Source organism: Vombatus ursinus, unplaced genomic scaffold (genome assembly GCF_900497805.2).
Source record: "Vombatus ursinus unplaced genomic scaffold, bare-nosed wombat genome assembly UNPS02014818.1, whole genome shotgun sequence".
In the NCBI taxonomy this organism is placed as follows: domain Eukaryota; kingdom Metazoa; phylum Chordata; class Mammalia; order Diprotodontia; family Vombatidae; genus Vombatus; species Vombatus ursinus.
The window spans coordinates 50,549,111-50,570,107 of NW_020954596.1; the positions used below are offsets into that span (position 1 = coordinate 50,549,111).

General features: G+C 37.0%; 1 protein-coding gene across 3 annotated transcripts in view; it reads left to right on the forward strand.

Annotated features, from left to right (window-relative positions):
- Positions 1 to 20,997, forward strand: part of LIMCH1 (LIM and calponin homology domains 1) — a 366,761-nt gene that overhangs the window by 255,736 nt on the left and 90,028 nt on the right. For all 3 annotated transcript variants that reach the window (XM_027836209.1, XM_027836207.1, XM_027836208.1), the window contains exons 5-7: positions 4,399 to 4,429; positions 6,737 to 6,847; positions 14,249 to 14,444. In XM_027836209.1, the coding sequence (XP_027692010.1) occupies positions 4,399 to 4,429; positions 6,737 to 6,847; positions 14,249 to 14,444 (338 nt within the window). The remainder of the gene's footprint in view (positions 1 to 4,398; positions 4,430 to 6,736; positions 6,848 to 14,248; positions 14,445 to 20,997) is intronic.

A 20,997-nucleotide genomic window follows, 5' to 3' on the forward strand; every position in this document is an offset into this window, starting at 1 on the left:
AATCTGATCTTCTGTGTCACCTAGCTGCCCCTCCTACCCCTTCATTTTACAGAGGAGGAAACTGAGAAACAGAGAGGGGAGAAGTGACAGGGACAGACTTTGGACCGAGGTGCTTGATTCCCTGTCTAGTGTGCTTTCCACTCTGCCACAATTCAAGGGGTTTTGACAATCCCTCTTTTATCCTGGAACTCTGGAACAAGGATCCTGGGTACTGGATAGATATATGCGTGTGTATATGTATATGTGTGTATACATATATATGCATATGTGATAGGTATCTGTGTGTATACACACATCATATATATGTATATATATGCATACATTTTATATATAATTATTGCTAGAGAGGCTGAACTTTGCTTGCCCTTTGAGACTTTTTCAGTTGAGCAAATAACCATGGTAAATAATTTGATAATCTTTGATTATCTTCTGATAAGAATGTGGTGTACTAAGTTGTAAGCAGTTTCCATGCTTGGTTTGGAACTTTTAACTCATATCAGGCCATCTGCAAATCAAAATATTCAGTTTTATAGTTTCAGAGAAGAGAGAAACTAGCCCCCATTTTGAATTTCATGGACTAATTGGCATTTTTGTTGAACCTAAAAGTCAGGTGGCTGTGAGTAATGGCAATTTAGTGATTTGATAGAAATGTTACACACATTTTCATCTAGGGAGTCAGAGAAAGCATACCTCACATAAATACACAAAATTTTAAAGCTAGAAGTCCATCCTTTGTAAAATTATGACCTTCATGTCATCTATGCAGGATTTTAGCAAGAGTCTAGTTCTAGGGTAATTCTAAAATCTATAATCATTTAGAACTTTAGAAAACAAAGATATTTCTGGGCAGTGTTCAGATCCAGAAAGCTCTTAAATTCAGATTGCAAAGAAGTTTATGGTAATTATAGTAGGACTATAATTATAAAAGAGGACAGCAAATGGGGTGGGGAGAGGAAGGGAGAAAGAGAGGGCAAAGGGAGAGAGGCAAGGAGGGTCCTAGGAGAAGAGCCAGTATGTTTCAATTATGTTGATACAATTACCTCACAATTAACTTCTGCCTTCTTATTTCTTCCTTCTTCCCACACTCCCCCCATTCTTCTTTTCTCTCTGGTCTTTCCTTCTATTTTAGTATCTTTCCTTCTATTTTAGTATCTTTCCCTCCTTTAATTCCTGTCATTCAGTTCTCCCTTTTCCCACCTTTTCCTGGTCTTTGACTTTTGTTTTCTTCACGCTTTCCCCTTTTCATTTTCCTTTTTCCTGTTTTCCGTACTAGCCCATAGGTTCCCAGAGTTGGCATTACTGCCTCCTGGGAGGCACTGGAATGATCCACAGGGGAGGTAGTATCCTCGGGTGCAATTGAGGGACGTTGAATAAAAATAAGGGGCGTTGGAAGCATAAGGAAGGAAGAGAAAATAAGAACATTTTGAAAATCCATTCATACATTTTTCATGTGTAACAGAGTTAAAGTTGTAGTGATTACATTATAGTCATTATGATTACATTATTTTCCAAATAAACACTGAAAATGCAAGTTATAACTGGTGAGTGGTCAAGTCTGCTAACAGGTTTTAACGAGCAAGTGTTGGCAGGCGAGCATGTCATGCATTGCATGCATCGCCAGTAATGTGTGGATGTAATGACTTGTTTACTATATGCTACTATAGGGTTACATGACACAATATTGTGTCATCAAAAAGGGGAAAAAACCACAAATTTACAATACATTATTGAATTTCAGATGTGTCATTTAAAAAAAACCCCAAAATTTTGTATTTTTTGAAATGACACAAATTTCCCCCCCCCAAGAAAAACCTGTTAATGAAAGTAAAGAAAGTAAAAAGAAAAAAAAAAACTACTAAAGAAAGTAGATTTCCAGGGGCCACTAAGTAATTATTTTTTTAAATAGGGCAGGCAGTAGGCCAAATAAGTTTGGGAACCTACTAGTCCATCACCTTCCCTGAAGTTCTTCCCTTTTCCTTAGCATGGTTTGAATATAACCATTTTTATATAAAGATTGCAATGCTGTTGTTCCACCCATATTGCCCAGAGAAATATTCTTCCTTTTGTTTCTGGGGTTCAGGATACGGGGAGAAGTCAACTACCTGTTCCCAAAGCCCTTCATCAAGGCTGTTGGTTTTATTTGTTATCATATCAGCCCCAAGATGCACTATACAAGGGGACATTGTTAAATTGTTATAGCAGTGCGAGATTGAAGCCATAACAGCATGTTCTTGAGTTATTTTTTTTCTTCTATTGAATCAGAAGAGCTGGTGAATACATAAAAGAATAATTTGTTATGTACATTATTGCATGATATAATCCATGACATATGGTAACTAATCTTAAAGAGCAACTATTGAAATTTTTTTATATGAAAGTTTAGTTTTTTTTAATAAGTAATGGATAGAACCAAAAATTATGAGTAAACGAAGTAAGGAATGATGAAGCCTATTTAAGAGCTTATACTGTTCAAAGTACATATAGCAGTGAAGGTTTCAATTAGAAATCAGATGGAAAGGTCCATTGGTCCTCATAGCACCAAGGCATATGGTAATGTACTTTTTTCAGTACTATTTCATATCTGTTGAAGCATTTGACAATGCCAAGGGTTTGGTGGCAAGGACCGTCTCACTATTTCTAATTTCTAATTTCATGTAATTTGGCTTGTATGTAAGGCAATTAGGATGAGGAATCAGAGCCAAAGTTTAGAAAGATATATTAATAAACATCATTCCAATGAAGTAAAATAATGATTTTCAGAAAGAGTATTGTAAGATTTTCTCAAACTATTCATTTATATTATTTTAGAAACATTTTTACTTTATTTTGTAATTATTCTGTATAATTAAGTGCAAATGTTCTATATGTATTTTCATATATATTTATGTATATTTATATATATTCACATGTATATGTATTCTATATATGAATATATAAAATTCATGTATCCTGTATGTGTTGAACATATAAAATATAGACCGAGGGAGTTGTAGTTTTTTAGAATAAACATTCAATGAAAGCAGCAAGGTTACACAGTGAATAAGGTACTAGGCCTAGCATCAGGAAAGCTTGATTTCAAATCCTGCTTCAGACACTGTATGACTCTGGGCAAGTCACTTAACCTTTGTTTGCCTCAGTTTCCTCAAATGTAAAATGGGAATAATAATGTCACTTGCCTCACAGGGTTATTGTGAGAATCAAGTGAAATAATATTTTTAAAATGCTTAGCACAGTGCCTGGCACTTAGTAGGTGCTGTATAAATGCTTATTCTCTTCCCATCCCTGTTTAGGTTCCCAGTTTTTAATTTTTAATTAATTAAATTTTTAAAAATTAATTAATTTAATTTTTAATTAAATTAATTAATTTTTATTAAAAGGAAATTGGAACCCATTATATTTGAATGATGGAAACTTCAAATGGATGCTTTTACCTGAGTGTTTAGAACTCTCACATACATAAATGTCTATCATAAAATAATCCTACATAAATATCTTTACATACTTTTGTCTCATTTTGGAAGCCTTCTTGTATTCATGCACATGTCATTGGAGTGTATACACACATATTGTAGTTAAAACTCCAACATTTGCTGATGTTCACAGCTTAAGTAACATAATTTATTAATTATATTGTTTCTTAAATATCTATTATCAAACTTATCATGATTTAAATAAGGTTTTTTGTGCTTATGAGAGGATCAGTAAATGAAAGTATTGACCGAGATCCCTAGAGTGAAATGCAAGACTTATGAAATATAGTTACCCTCTCCCTTACTAATTGCTTTGATAAAACCTATAGTTTTAAGCAATTAAGTTTTGATAATGTAAGTTTAAAATATATTTATATATTTATGAATTTAAAATTTATGAATCTAATTTTATTCCATGTTACAACCAGTAAATAGAATTTAATTTTAGAGAAAGTTAGATTAAGACCTAAGCTCAAGATGCAGATTTGACAAATACTGACTGTGTGACTAAGTCACTTAGCCTGTCACTGCTCAAGTCAACACTCTGCAACTCCTAAGTTGCAGAGGAAGTAGACTTGTAGAAATTTTTCATGTGTTCCTATAACAGTGAAATTAGAAGTCCAGTCCCTATCTTCATCTTTATATTTCACTAAGGTGCTATAATCATACCTTTCCTTCATGAGGTCTAAACTCTCTATTTTTATCTTCGTTCCATTTTTGAAATACTTAACATTCTCTCTCTCTCTTAAAAAAAAATATATAATATATATAATGTAAAATATCTTACTTCATATCATCTTTCTAGTTATTTTGTATTTATTAACTTCCAAAAATATTTTTGTATTTCTGGAGGAAAGTCACATGAGTTATACCCTTATGAGGAATTTGCTTTTCTAATTACTTTTCTTCTGCTTTTCTTATATAATAGGAGCATTGACTGTAGCAGAAAGCTGAAAAATGTAAGTTTCAATTTTCCTTTATACCTACATATAGATCTGTTTTATTGTATACCTCTGGTTTTGTTGATGATCAAAACTATAAATTCAGATTATGAGATCCCTCATTTACCTAAGAAGAACCTTCCTCAGAATACAATTAGTATTTTGCACCGATGTGGTAATTAATGACACTAATGGGAATGGAAATAGCAAAATTTTAGGGTTTCCGTATACTTTAAAAAATACCAAATTTAGAATGAAATGAAAGCTTATCTCCAGTGAGTGGTTGGGTTACTTAGAGATCAAGTAACATGTGGTAATAGTTACATTACACAGTCTCTCAACCAGGTTGGTAGACACAGAGGAGATTATTAAATTAAGACATTTGGGCAAATTGTTTTAAGAAAACAGTAGAATAAACTGAAGTGGCAACTATTGTAGGTAGGCTACATTTTTGCTGACTTAAGTTTTTCCACAGACCTTTCAAGTATTCAGAGATGTTTTCCGAAGACAAATGGAAACAATGTTCGTGAAATTACTTTGTAATTGTACAGTCATATGAAGCAAGGTTCAATTCTGAACCAGCATTTTCCAGTTGGGTTTCATTTACAAAAAGGCAAATAGGTTAAACCAATTCCATTTTAAAATTTAAATTGGAGAATATCAGATATGATCAAATGCTTCTAATATTGACAGAGAGTGTCTGAATTCTCTTGGTTATTAGCATAGTGGTAACTTGGGAGTTTGCGTTTTCATCCTGTCAGCTCATAAACTTGACTGACACCCCCTTTTCCTATTCAACCTCTTCCTCATGCTGAAATTCCCAAGGAGGTGTATGCCATTCTTCCAAGTAAAATTTCAATTGTATTAAAAAAGTCCATAGATTAAAGTTGCCTGTCTTTTAATGCCTTTGTGTCTGCCGTTATTTGCCAAATCATCTACTACACTTAGTGTACATTAGAGTTATATTATTATGGTCTTGGTTAATGTACTGACATTTGGAGGATTTTATTCTCTGGAAATTTGCTTGCTAAATGTATTCAAACTCCAAGACTTACATGGAAATAGGTGTTTTGGGAGAGTCATGAAGGTCCTGCAGAAGTATGAAATCAAAATTTAATTGAAGCTGTGATACAGATGTCATATTTTAGAATTATTGCCATTTGAAACTATGTAAATGCTGTGTTCTTCAAAATATATTCAGACCTGCTTAATGAAGGAAGGCGAGACAGAATGAGTGGCGACTCAACTAAATATTTAGAAGTCTCACTAATTTTGCTAACAAAACAGTGGTGAGGATGGAAATGAAATAACAACCTTGCCTCTGCTGAGATTTTCGGACCTGGATGATTCCCTTCTAAGGGACTAGCCCTCATCTGAAGCCTTTCTGGCCTTGATTTGGGGAATGCAACTTGTATGGATTTTTTGTTTTGTTCTGTTTTGTTCTGTTCTGTTTTGTTTTGTTCTGTTCTGTTTTGTTTTGTTTTGTTTGTGTGTTTTTTACTGAAAACTTTATTTTGAGGGATAGGAAAACCACCCTAACTTGGAACCACAGTTTCATGACATTGAACTGAACATAGAAGATTGATGAACAGTTGAGATGTTAATCGGTATCAACGTCAGCATTGGCATCAGCAAGGATAAAGTCGTTGAGTTCCAGAGTTCATAGAATTTAATTGTTAGTTCAAATCAAACCCCAAAACTCTTCTGATTCTACCACTTGTTACATCCCTGGCTTACAGTTGTGTAGTTATTGTTGTTTTTTTCCCTGGCTTTACCCAAATGCCATTTCATGGTAGGCATGCTGGTGACTTACAATCTAATTTCATTCCTACATGTGTTGTTTTTCCCATCAGTACTATGTAGAAAAACCTCTATGTAGAACTGAGACTACATCTTGGCCTTAAAATAATCTGCAGTGTTTCTTTAAAGTTATTGGCAGATTGCTCTGGGTCAATGAAGAGTCCAAGCAATTGCTGAAATTTTGCTTGTTTAATTTTGAAACACTTTCATTCTTTGAAAATAATGTTGTAGGATTTTCTGGTCTTTCTTTCAGAGGCCTTTCCCATTAGTAAACTTTCCCTAAAACCTTAGTCCAGTGTTAACTACTGAATCTTGTTTGTGCGGACTGACATGACATTAGGTTCTTATTAAAATGAATTTTGCATTTAATAGGTACCTCATGGATGGTGAGCTTTCTATAAATCAATATCAGACATTCTCCCTCTTCTGCCTTCCTGTTAGTGCCGAGTATAGATTCCTTAGCAAGTCAAAAAGTAATCTTACAAAGAGATTCTGTACTTATTCCTCTTTTCTTTTTTTTCTCAGGTATTAGTTACCATTTACTGGCTGGGGAAAGCAGCAAACAGCTGCACAGCATATAGTGGAACCACACTGAATCTAAAGGAATTTGAAGGATTGTTGGCACAGATGCGAAAGGTAACTGTACTCTTCATCTTTAGCTTATGAGGGCTGTTAAAGGATGAAAAGAAACAAGCTCTATTTTGAAGGGCATTTCAGTTCAGCTTTGCAATATTTCATGGGGGCACAAATGTTTCAGACATGTACAAACCACCATGTTTTAAAATTGATTAAATCTTTGCCACATGCATCCCCCACGTATCTGAACTGTCTGGCCTTCACATCCAAGAAAATTGAGTTCAATTAGGATTTGATAACCAAAGATCTAATTCAGCCTAGAGTTGTCTTTTCCTGGCCTAGGCAAAATTTGTCAATGCTAATTTTTTTTTAAGAAGGGAACAATTTGATTAAAACAATGCAGTTTTTATAAAAAATGAAACCTTATCTTACACCTTAATTTTAAAAATCATTTTACTCAGTCTTTATAACTAAGGGCTTTTTCTGGACATGACATAGGATCTGGAAATCTGGACAAACTAAAAAAGTTCTCTCTCCATTGCCAACATACATTATAACCATGACACAGTAATGAATTGGATATTGAAAAGACAATTCATCAGCCTAATATAATTTTCATTTGTACAATACAATTATCAATTTGTAGAAAAACCAGTTGAATTTTTTCATAAGTCTGAGTTTGAGAATTTTTTAAAATGTACTGCAAATTTGTTTTTATCTTGAATTATATATACAGCAACTTATGAGATCTGCTAACAATATTTCCCAATAAAAATGCTGTTGAGGCAGCTTTGATGTATAGATACAGTATGTTTTTAATTAACAGCATACATTTATATACATCAAGGGTTTATGTGGTTGGGAGAATATTTTAGGGTCTTTGAAAACCAAATTGATTAAAAAGCTTCTTGAAATGGGGATACTAGAATGCATATATCAAGGTATATCTGATTGTTTTAAGAAGTGGGGTAGGAAACAATAATAATGGTAATGCTAACTGACATTTTATAGCACTTTATGCAAAGCACTCCACAACGTAGGTCAAACATATTATCCCTGTTTTACAGATGAAGAAACTGAGGCTAAGAGGTTAAGTGATATTCTCTTGGCCACTAGCAGTTTCTTCTGGTAAGGATTCAATTTGAATCCGGGTCTTTTTCGTTTTAAGTTCAGTGCTCTATCCACCCTTCCACCCTGTTTCTCAATCTATGACGGTACTTAGGAAGTCTGATTGTTCAGTGTTGTACTTGTTAAGATATTACATTTCATACAGTAAAGCATTTCCTGAATTTGACTAGTGTCCCATCTCTCAGAGTGTGCATTAATCTTCAAAATCTCTCCTGCTCACAGTTTTATACTAGCTCTAAACTTTCCTACTAGTAATGGAAATAATCAGTAGTATTTATGTAGTGCATTGAGGCATTTAAAGAGCTCTGTTTTACCTAAGGGAATAGAATCAGAATCATAACGTTTTAGAGCTGAAAAAAGGTTATAGAGGTCATGTAGACTAGATCATTGACTGACTGATCGATGGAGCCCAGGTCTCGGTCTTTTGTCCAGGCCGAAATTGCAGTGGCCATTCATGTACTCTGTCCCAATTTTTGATCAGCATGGAAGCTTTATCTTGCTGTTTCCAATCTCCTTAGGTGTTCTGGGTCCTCCCATGGTTCACTGTATTGGTGCTGGACTAACTGTGGCTGCCCAATTGACTTTAGCCTCACTGAATCTCAAACAGAGCTCCTCAGTCCACACAGGCCAAGAGCCTCCACCTCTGTGGTAGCAGAGTATTATTGATATGTGCTACCATACCCTGGTGATCTGCCTTTTTGTTTAACAGCGGAAGCCTAATTCAGCATGCCCCATACGCTCACATGAGTTGTAATTGTTTTAGATAAATTAAAATAAATTGTTATCCACAAGTGATACTACTGATATTTTTACCACATTAAAATTTGTCTCTAATTTAAGAAGAAATATAGGAGAGCATTCCACACATACATATAAATAAGTTTTAATTACTTCAGTATTTTCAGCATCTGTAATTTCATAGAATCCCAGATGTCAGGCTGAAAGGGACCTTCATATGCATCTGGTTCAACTCCTTCATTTTACAAATGAAGATACTGAGACCCAGGGAGGTTGTGACTTCCCTAGTGTTAGAGAAGTAGTGAATATCAGAGGTGGAATTTGAACTCAGGATCTTCTGGCTCAAGGCAACACTCTTTCCTCTGTATCATACTACTCCTGAGGAATTTCCCTTTTATTGTTGTGTTCATACACAGCCCAATCCTCCTATGCCTTTGTAGATGTTTACTGCTGCCAAAAATGAATGAATGAATGAATGAATGAATGAATGAATGAATTTTGAATGAACGAACTAATTTATGGCCCAACTTGTAGGCATGAACCTCTTCAAACTTAACTAGGCTGGTCCTTGGAAGGCAGATGTGCAGTCCATCACTGGGTCTGCCTGTATGTGTGGTATGTGTGTGTTATGCAGATTTAGCCTGTATAAATATACTTACATGTGTCTATATGCAGGCACGTACAGGGGAACGCCTAGTGAAATGGCTGCTCACAGTGGGAGAGAAAGCTGGCCAACAGCAGGGAGCTCAGAAAGTGATGTTGGCTTCAGCCTTTTAACAGATTGTGTATTCTCCCTGCACGTTTTGGTTCAGCTGGGCACTCGGGATAGCAGATAAGAACTTAACCTGTGCCCTCTCCCTCTCGTGTCCAGAATTCTTTTCGTCAGGTCCTTCACTAGCAGATAGGTATCTGAGACCCCATTGTAAGCCTGCCAGAGTCATTCCGGTGGGCGATCAGGGAAGAAAATGCAGTGCTAGGATGGTACTTTGGCATAGGGGGTTTGACTCATTTCTGGGGCCCACACATATATTTCTGTCTGTGACACAAGACACTCACTCTACATTTAGATTCCTAGGGGAGGGCGCTGGCCAAGGATGACTACAGGTGGCTGAGTTTTCGTTTTTCAAATGGGCCACGCCATGCTGCTCTGTTTCCAGTTTCAGCACTCGATCCAAGTTTTCTGTTCTTGGCTTGCTGTGCAGTCATGAACATAGCTGACTTTTGTACTGTTTTTCTTTCCATAACTAGCCTTGTGAGAGCAGATGGAGCTCAAAGTATCCTATTGACTTACTTCCACCACCCTCCACCCACTTTCCTTTCTCCTGTAGTTGGGGGAGAGATACTTGAACTCTTCTGATAGTTTTCCCCCTTGAAAACTCATTCTGATAGTGAGATGCCAAATAACTGTGGACAGCTAATTTTAGATGAGGTCAACAATACCTAGATTTTTTAGGTTAACTACAGTCAACTTTGAATATTTTGAAGTGGATTATCACACTGATCAGTGTTGAACTGTATCTGAAGTAACTAATAAATAACAACAATCTAAGAGAGAAATGGAGGCAGTTAGTTGGCTCAGTGGATAGAGCATTGGGCCTGGAGTCGGGAAGACCTGAGTTCAGATCTAGCCTCAAGCACTCACTAGCTGTGTGACCCTGGGCAAGTCACTTAACCTTCCTTTGCCTTGGAGACAGCTAGGTGCTGGGCCTGGAGTCAGGAAGACCTGAGTTTAAATTTGACCTCAGACATTCATTAGCTTCATAACGGTGAACAAGTCACTTAACCCTTTTTGCTTCAGTTTCCTCATCTGTAAAATGAGCTAGAGAAGGAAATGGGAAAACCACTCCAGTATCTTTGCCTAGAAAACCCTATACAATGTCACAATGAGTCAGACATGGCTGAATGACTGAACAGCAACAACAAAGAGAGAAATGGGATAGGACATAGGCTGAGTGTCCGAGTGTATTTTCTAAGATTTTGTATTTTCTTGACTGTATGGAATAGAAGATAGAGGGCTGGCCTTGGAGTCAGGAAGACCCAGGTTCAAGTTCTTCCTCTGACTCAAAACTATGTCTTCAACCCTGCTTGAATCTCTAGCCCTTCAGCACCTCCAGGCAGGTCTCCAGGATTAGAATTTGCAGAGCACTTGCAGATTAAATGAGATAATGTGTGTGTAGGGCTTTTTGTTGATCAATCTTAAGACCACAGAAATGTTGATCACTTTTCTGCCTCCTATACCAATGAAACCACAGATGTGAAGAGAAAGAAAATTGCCTTTAAAAAGGCATATCATTTTTGGGCTATAAATAATTTTATAATCTCTACGGAACTAAGGACTGCTTCTAAAGGACAGTACCATTCAGAGAATAGTCATAATACTGTATATTTAATAATAATAATAATAATAATGTTGGCAGTGATACTGATGAAAGCATTAGCCCACAAATTATCAGACCAAAAGATTTATTCGGTTTTAGAATTTATTCACTTTTGGTCTGTAAAATACTAGCAGCTAGGGGCACAATGGATAGAGTGCCAGCCTAAAGTCAGGAAGATCTGTATTCAAAACTGCTACAGAAACTTAGTGGCTCTGTGACCCTGAGTAAGTCATGTAACCACTGTCTGCCTCAGTTTCCTCATCTTTAAAATGAGGGTAGTAATGGCACCTTCCTCCCAGGGTGTTGGGAGGATCGGATGAGATAATAATTGTAAAGCACTTAACACAGTGTCTGACACATAGTAAGCACTACATAAATGTTAGTTATTATTTTTTTTTATAACTGTGGTATCTCTCTTCAGAGCAAAGTTCCTTGAAGTTTCTGTAGTGATGGAACCTTACAGTAAAATTCTTTCAAACTATTTTAATGCTTATTAATAATTGTCCCAGAAAACCAATTTCTTAAAATTATGTTTTCTGAGCATTTTTTCAGAATTTAACTATATTTAAAGCTTATTTTTTTAAAAAAAGTTTTGTTACTGATGTCATTTTTTTTACATCACTGTAGCTTCCCTCAGTATCCCTTCTGTTACCTCTTTCCAAAGAAATATCACATGTAACAAATAGTCTTTTTTAAAAACAAAAATGGAAGAAATCAACATAATTAGTCAATCCACCTAAAATGTCTGAAAATATGTGTAATGTGCAACACTGATGAACCTGTGGACAGGGTAGAGTTGCAAGTATCTTCTTACTTAAGTTGCAGTTCTTCTTTCAATTCTTCATAATTTTGGATCATTCACTTAAAGCTTACGTATTGAGAAGGCTACATTTGTTTTTTTTTATAAGCCAGTCAATCAATTTGTAATTTTAGTTTTATTATTGTGTAATTTCTAATTATATGTATATATAATTATTAATTTAATTTCAATTAATTAAATATTAAAATATTTAAAATTGGGAACATATTGGAGGTGATAACTTACTTTCCCCTCTTTATTTATATAGGTCATTATGTTTTGGTGGGTTTTCAAGTTAATTGAAAATAAGGCTTTTGCTTTTAAATTTTGTTTTGTATTTAAATGCCTTTGTAGTCATGCTGACCATGAAATTTTTTTTTTCATTAACATGAAAGAAAACCCCAAGCAAGAAAACCCCAAACTGGTGATCGCTATCACATTCCAAGTTCTTCTCTGTTTGGGATTTTATACTCAGTCTGGGTATGGGAATATTTGCTTCTTAGTTGTAAACACTTTTTTTCTTGTCTTCTTGATTGTGACCAATTATCCCTTATGAGAATTGATAGAAATATAGTGAACAAATGCATGTACATTATATTTTAAAGAATCAGCAAAGACTATAAAGGGACAGATGATTATTTGCCATTATCAGACATATTAAGTGATTGATTCTAAACCAATAAGAAGCCAGCCTTTTAGTCACAAGGTTAATTTTGTCCAATCGCTGGTGTCTTTTCCCATCCATTTGAGCACACACAATTGTACACAGCGGACACAACAGTACAGTAGTTGGGTTTGTCTGATGTGCATGCGTATCTTTTGAACTTTTGTCTCTGTGGAAGCCCCCTCTCCTCCCGCTGCCCTGAATTTCTTAAACCCTCATTTGAGAGGGGCTATTTGAAAGCATCTTTCCTATGGCCACGCGCAGGATTGTCAGCTCATTCTCTAGTTGCACTCAGTCCTCTCCCATGAAAGAGTTAGAGGGTGCTAATATTTCAGTCTTGCCCTTTCCATCTCACCCACTCTTCTTCTTAGGGCAAAACTTTTGTCTGTCTATGCACATTGCAGCTACCCCCACCACCCCAGCATCCTCCTAGGCTGAGATGGGGGTGGGAAGCCTTTACATCAGCTAGACTGAGACACAATTGATGTGGTAGCACACTCTTCCCAGAAGGTGGTCGCTGCAGCTGCCTTGGCTCTTGTGGGCCTAGAGGACTGCTCCCACCTCTGCTGACTAACTCTCCATTAGTTTTAAGAACTTTTCACATTTTGAATTATCTTTTCATCTCTGTAGTGTGGGAGGACATCTTGAAATGAATTTGTAATCATCTCCAGAAATTCCAAGTTTCCTGTTTCAGACTTTTCAACTTAAAAAATGCCAATCTGTGAATGTCTGATTTTTAAGTGACCGTCTGGGAAGTGAGATTTTGTGGGGAGGGGGTTGGTTAAGAAATTAAATCGAGGTTTATCTTTGAATGACCATAGTTATTTTTGTTTTCCTCAGCCTGGGCTGTTGTAATTAATGCTAAGACACTGGCTAAAACAAGGGATTTATTATAACACGAGGGTGAGGATGGCTTCGACTGACCTTTCTCTCTGCTGGAGTTTCAGTGTTTTAGTATGTGTTGCTTGTGCTGGAAAGAATTTATAATCACAGGACTGTCAAAGACAACCATTGTTCTCCCTGCTCTGAACATGTGGGTCAGCTCCAAGTGCTTTCATGTCCCCCTAGAGCCAAGAGCTGGCAAAGAGGGAAGAGCTTGACTGAATTCTTCTGAGGCATCGGGAGAAGCATTTTGCATATTTTTCCTTGCTGATTGCCTCCGAAAGACATCTCTCTTTCATAACAGGAATTTCCCTTCGAGGTAGCGGGAGAGTGGGAGCCCACTAGCAAGGATCTTGCTCAGTTGATTCTCCAGCATAAACAAGTGCTTGCCTGCCATCAGCCAGATAGAATGGACTAGACAGGAGCAGTCCTGTGGCTAAGCCAGCAGCTTCTCTCCATTCTAGACATGTAGTTATGGATCCCGAAAGACAAATCAAGGTTAAGGTCTTATACTTCGTCATTTCTCTTTTCATTTGCTGATCACTTTATGCCTTTTCTTGTCATACTCTTTCATCTTAATCATTTATGTGATTCAAAGATTGGATGACTGGAGGTGTATGTGTGGTGGGGGCGGGAATTGGGTTGCTTTGGAAATTTTTATTATGATTGTATGTGTTTTTATAGTGGTGAGAATTCAGAAAGAGAGGACAGATGGAGGAAGATTATCAATAACTTTAAAGTGGCAGCCACATGTAACTCTTACATTCTTATGTCAAATAAAGGACAATTACGTATAAATGTATCATGTGTAGAGACTACATAGATTTGGACTTTATTAGTTTCCGTAACTTTTTTTTTTTTTTTTTGGATAGGAGACTGATGATATTGAAAGCCCTAAACGTAGCATCCGAGACAGTGGCTATATAGACTGCTGGGATTCTGAGCGCAGTGATTCCCTCTCTCCACCGCGGCATGGTCGAGATGATTCTTTTGACAGTCTGGACTCATTTGGCTCCCGTTCTCAGCAGACACCCTCCCCAGATGTAGTCCTCAGAGGAAGCAGCGATGGTAAGTTGCTGTTGTAATTAATTACAAGTCTCAGGATTAAATGTTCACAAGGAATTTGTTGTTGGGGGCTAGACTTTTAGGTTTCATCTTAGGGATAATCTAGCCAGGTAAATTCTATAGTCTGGTAGATGAAAAAATGTTTGGGGGTTAAAAGAAAAAAATGTTGTTTTAGTGATGCAAGAGGTTTTGATGACTTTGCCAGAAGTTTGTTTGAACTTTGCCTCAGTTACTGTATGTGTTGTTGGAAAATGTGTTACATCATAGTACTGAACTGTGATTTATGAAACCATGCCTCTCTGGGCTTCAGCAAAACAAGATGCTGTGCAGACACATTAACTCATAAACTTTCCTAAAGGTTTATATATTCCAGGTACCAGTAGGGGAAATGTTTAAATGAATATCACACCATCTACAAAAAAAGCTCAACTTCAAATAAATTGAAAATGAATTTTTAAAAATGATTATGATCTTGCTGAACCATGATATTATGGAACCTTGAATGGGGTTCTTTTCAATAATTTGTTTGATATGTAGGGCTCTAACAGATTGATTAGAAGTTTCAATAGTTATTAAGACAACAGTGGATAACACAGCCAGCTTGTATGTTTGTTCCCAGGGCACATCTGATTTAGATAAAATTGATTTTAAAATCACCAGGCAAGAACTGATCTAAATGTTCCCTTTTCATAATACCTTCTGTTGCTTAATTCAACTGTATTACACATTCTCCATGACCCATTTCATTCAATACCTGTTCATTGTCTGGGAGATGGAGAGAGGAGATGGCTTCACTCTACATGGACCAGCTGGTAGAGAGACAACTGGGCTCTATTAGAATGGCCTTGAATTTGTACATACTGCCTGTTAGTACTTCTGAAACTTGTAGCTATAGTTTGAGATCCAAAAGAGGCTTTTGTATGGTCTCTTTTCTTCAAGCTGTAGTACTGGGATTCTGTGATCTCTCTGTGGTGTTTCCTTCAGTTTCCTCCAGCTTGAAGCCTTTCTTGATTCTCCTCTCCACCAAAAATATCTTTATTCTCCCCCCCTCCCAGATTATCCTGTATTTATTTTGTAAATATATGTATATACATAGGATCATAGATTTAGAACTGGAAGGGGCTTTAGACTAACCATCTGGTCAAACCTCCTCATTTTATAGATGAGAAAACAGAGGCCTGGGTAGGTCAAATAGCTGATTGAAATTTACCTAGGTTACATAGGCCCAGAAGTGGAATTTGCCCCTAAGATCCTCAGATTCCAATAGAACATAAGCTCCTGGAAGACAGGGACTATTTTGAAAATGTACGTCTTTATGTCTCTAGTACCTAGTACAATGCTTAGTAAGTGCCATCACTTAATAAAAAATTTTGTTTGACATTAAAAAATGAGATTATGAATTGAAAACTAAAATGGACCTCAGAGGTTATCTTGTCCAGAGGTGTCAAAGATGTGCAGCCGGAACCAGATGAAAATGTAATTCAGAAATAATTAACAAAACAAATAAAACTCCAGTAAAATAGATAAAATTAATATGTGGTTTTCTAAGCCAATATGTGGCCCACCGAGTTCTTTATATACAGTTTAGGGGACTCATTTCTATTCTATATACCGCTGATCCAGTCTGGTTATCTCATATATAGATGAGGGCCAGTGAGAATAAAGTCATTGCCAAAAGTCATCCAGGTAGTAAGTAGCAGTGCTAGAATTTGAAGCTCAGGTCCTCTGACTCCAGAGCAGATCTTCTTTCTCTACTATATTATGCTACTCTAGACGATCTGAGCAAATAAGTTGTGCAGCGAATAGAGTGCTGGCCTTGGAACCAGAAAGAATGATTTCAAATCCAGCCTCAGATAAGCTCTGTGAACCAGAGCACAAGTCATTTGACCTCTCTCTTCCTTGGGTTCCTCATCTGTAAAATGAGAATAATAATCACACCTATCCTGGGTTGTTGTAAGGATAAAATGCAATCATATTTGTATAGTTCTTTAAAGCAAACCTTAAAGCCTTATGGAAATGCTAACTGCTGCTGCTATTGTTACTGTTGTTATTTATGAAACTTTTGGAAATCATGGATTAGACTTCCATGTGCAATTGTCACCTATTCATAAAACAGTTCCAAAATGGGAAAAGGGAAGAGAAGAATAAGCATTTATATAGAGCCTATTATGGGTCAGACCTGTGCTAAGTACTTTACAGATAATGTCTCATTTGATTCTCACAACCACTTGCGAGGTAGGTGCTAGTATTATCCTCATTTTTACAGTTGAGGAAACAGACAGAGATTAAGTGATTTGCCCAGCAGTCACACAGCTAGTGAGTGTCTGAGGCCAGATTTGAGCTCAGGTCTTCCTGACCCCAGCCCCAGTGTCCTAACTACTGTACCACCTAGCTGTCCCATATATCAGTTTACAAGGTCATTTAATATATATAATTTAAAATAAATACAATGTTACTTATAGCTGGTTTTTTGATATTGATGTATTTGATCTTCAGGATAGCTTATAACATCTTTCTATGGAATTTTCATAAATTTCAATAAAAATTTTAAAATTTAATATTTTAGATTTTGGGGAAAAAAAACAACTAATGGTTATTAGGGTTTAAATTCAACTTACTTATTCCATTACTACGAAGTGAGTCTTTATAAAGCTATTATTAGGGGCAGCTAGGTGGTGCAGTGGATAGAGCACCGGCCCTGGATTCAGGAGGACCTGAGTTTAAATCTGGCCTCAGACACATAACACTTACTAGCAGTGTGACCCAAGGCAAGTCACTTAACCCCATTGCCTAGCCAAAAAAAAAGGGGGGGGGAAGAAAATTATGCACTTTACCCTTCTTCATTCCTATATTGCCATTCACATTCTTCACGATCTTTCAGAGATCACTGATAATAACTGAGTAGTTAACATCTATTAGTTCACTAGTGCCTTGAGATGTAGATCTTATAGGCTTGGTGGTTTGAACTCATCACAGGTAGAGCCTAACTAATTTGGTAGCAACTATTTTGAATATCAACTCCCTTCTTACAATTTTTGTTTTATCCTTTCTGGACCAAAAACCATGACTAAGTAGGCAGACTACAAAATGATTTGAAGAGGAAAAGAACCCTAGGACCTAAGGGGATCAGGAAATGTTTTATTGTGGAGTTGATTTGTGGAGACAGAAAAGGATTTTGCGAACTGCAGATGCATTCCAGGCTCTGGGGCGGGGAGGCATAGGAGACAGCAAAGAGAACACCTGAGAGATGTTGAATTGAGGGAATGGGTGGTTGTCTAGTTTGGTTGGAATGAAAAATTTGTAAAGGGACTAGTTTCAAGTAAGGCTGGAAAGACAGACTAGAGCCAGATTGTAGAGGGCTTTACATACCAGAAAGATGAGTTTGAATTTTGGACCAGACACAGCAGGGATCCACTGAAGGATTTTGAGTTGGAAAGTGACCTTGTTAAAGTTGTGCCTTAGTAATCATAGAGTCTTAAGAGTTTGAAGTGCCCTCAGAGGCCATCGAATCCAGGGATTCATGAGCTCTTTGTGTTATGGACCCCTCCTTTGGCCAGGTAGTAAACCCTATGACCCCCTTCTCAGAATGATATTTTTAAATGCATAAAATAAAATACCTAGGATTACAAAGGAAATCAAAGGTTAGTGCAAATAAAAGTGTAATTTTTCCCCAGCCAAGTTTACAGCCCCCTATGAAATCTATCCACATATCCCTTTGGTGTGTTTGAAGATCTCAGATTAAGAACCCCTGATCTAGCCTAACCATACCATACCTGGCCAAGAGTTGCTTCTATAGTATTCCCAAGAAGCGGTCATTCAGCTCCTGATGACCTCCATTTAAAGGGAAGCATACCACTTCTTGAGGCAGCCTGTTCCACTTCTTTATGGCTTTAATTAATAGAAAGTTTTCCCCACCGTATGTCAAGCGTCAATGTCCCTCTCTCCAACTTGTACCAATTGCTCTTCGTTCTAAGATCTAGGGTTAAACAGACCAGGTGCTATTGTGTACCCTGTAAATCTCTTCTTCAGCCTCTCACTAGCTTCCCCTTCTACCTCACAACCCCTGGATTATCCACTGTTTCAGCTTATTAGGGCTTTAGTTTGCTATGCATCTGCATCAGTTTCTTTTAACTACTCATCATTTTCCTTCTCACTAGAATTGTCGTCAGAATTGAATTCCTGAGAGATTCTGATCCCTCTTGGGTTTCCCTGTAGAATTTTAGATCATGGAATACATTCTTCTTATTGTGTCTCTCAATTCTTTATTATCTGTTCTCCTCACATCTGTGGTAAACGTGAGCCTACACCTAACTTTCCTTCTGTATCACAAATTTTAAATAGCATTCCCCCTTTCTTCCAACTTCATTTTTACCCTCTCAACCAGTTCCTTCCTTTTAAGTTCAGAACAGAAGTTTCCCTTGTTAATTTCTCCACATTTTGAATGAGGAAATTATATTTAGGCAGGTAAAGAAATAATTAGTTGCTTTGCTTCAAGCATAGAAAGCTCTAGATTATCTGGATGATTGAATTTTCCTATCATTACTTTTATGTGCATCCACTCCAGGGTTATGGTATATTTCCTGACTTCATCTATTGCTTCTTTCTCCCGCTGTGGTCTTTGCTATTACCTTGGTTATACTATTATTTTTGCCTTTGCTCTGTTTCTTCATCCAAATGTTCTTCATTGTAATCTCTACCACTCCTATCCCCTTTTCTTGTATTTCCTCACATAATATTTGTTGTTTTAGATGGGGGGAGAAAGGAATGGAAGGGGTCTGGACCTGTGTTTTATTGGTGTAGGGAAATGGAATTTACAACAAAGATATGAATACAACGACTAAAGCTGTTTCTACTTGCAATGAGCTTGTGTTCTAATGATGAAGACAGCAAGTGTGTGTGTGTGTGTGTGTGTGTGAGTGTGAGTGTGTGTGTGTGTGTGTGTGTATCTAATCAGGATGAGTTAACAATAATCTAAATAAGAGACGATGGAGGTCTGAGCTAAAGTTGTACCTGTGTAATATAGAGAAGGAAGCAAATGCAAGAGATGGCGTGAAGAAGAAACAGCAAGATTTGGCAACTAAATGCATAAGTGAGATGGCATAGAATGGTGAGGAGTCAGGGCAAAAAGTGACATATGGGAGAGATGCTGTGGAGAAAGAAATCAGAAGATTTGTGTCTTGTTAGTTAGCATCCTTAGGGCCGATTAGTCGTTAAGAGTGTCTGCCCTGAATTGGGTTGAAAGCCAGATCATAACCAAAATGGAGCTTGGGAGGAGCTTTTTCAACATGTCAGGGAGCACTTATTAAGTGCTTACTACATGCCAGGCATTGTGCTAAGTGCTAATGAAGAAAGAAAAGTAAAAAAACAGCCCCTCCTGTCAAAGAGCTCACAATCTTATGAAGGATTTGACATGAAAATAATCATGCACAAATAAGGTTTATATTGGACAGAGTGAAGGCACTAGCGTTAAGGTGAGATTTTTAGTTGGGAATTGAAAGAAACCAGAGTAAGCCAGGAGACAGAGATGAGGAGGGAGATGATTCCAGGAAGGGGGACAGCTAATGAAAATTCCAAGAGCCTGGAAAAGGGGTGTATTTTGTATGAGGAACAGCAAGGAGGCTGATGGCACTGTATCCAGCTGAATTCCTGTCCCCAACGATTAGTTAGATTTGTCTGAGCTGAGTCCTTGATATCTTACATATAGCCCTGTCAGAGAGTGTGAATTTGCCAACTGTATACAACTTATAGAGATGTAAATAAGATATGCTGTACTAATGATGGCCAATCAAGGAATGAGACTCTCTTAAACCAGTTGCCCGGGGCTGTAGGTGGCTAACCTGACATTTGCTCATTATTTTCTCTTTTCTATGAGCGTGATCCGCTGTTACAATTCACAATGATATGTCCTTCCCAGCATATTCACAAATGTTGGCTTGTATCTGGTTAAGGTAGTACTCTATTGTAGAGTTTTAGGGCTGGTTAATTGCCTCAGTATTTCTCTTGCCTGCCACCTAAGTGTTTAAGTTCAGATGAAGATTTATCCTATTGTACCCTATTTTTTTAAACCTATGAAGAAAGAGATTTTATAACCTCACTTTGGTAGTCCATTCCAACAACTAACAATTTTGCAATAATAACTCTTGGGGAAATTCTTCCATCTCAGCTGAATTTCCTCGTGCTATAATTCAGCCCCCCTTTTTCTCTTCTCAGTGGAGACTTAAGAGTAGGTGGTCAATTCTTCATCATCCTTTGTATGACAGTGTATCAAATATTTGAGAACAATTTTAATTTTTACTTTTGGAAGTAGGCTAATTTCAAGTATCATCTCTGTAGTGACGTGAGGTTCCCATTGCTAACTGTCTGGCATCAAATAAGAGCTCGCTGTGTTTTTCAAAATCTTCCACAGTTTGGCTCCACCAGACCTCTCCAAACCTTACTTCTTTCTCATGCCTTAAAATAAGCCTTGTCTTCCAGCCAGGCTGACCTCTGTACTGTCTCTTCTATATCAGATGCTTGTTCCTACCTCTGTTCCTTTTTTTTTTCCTTACCTCTGTTC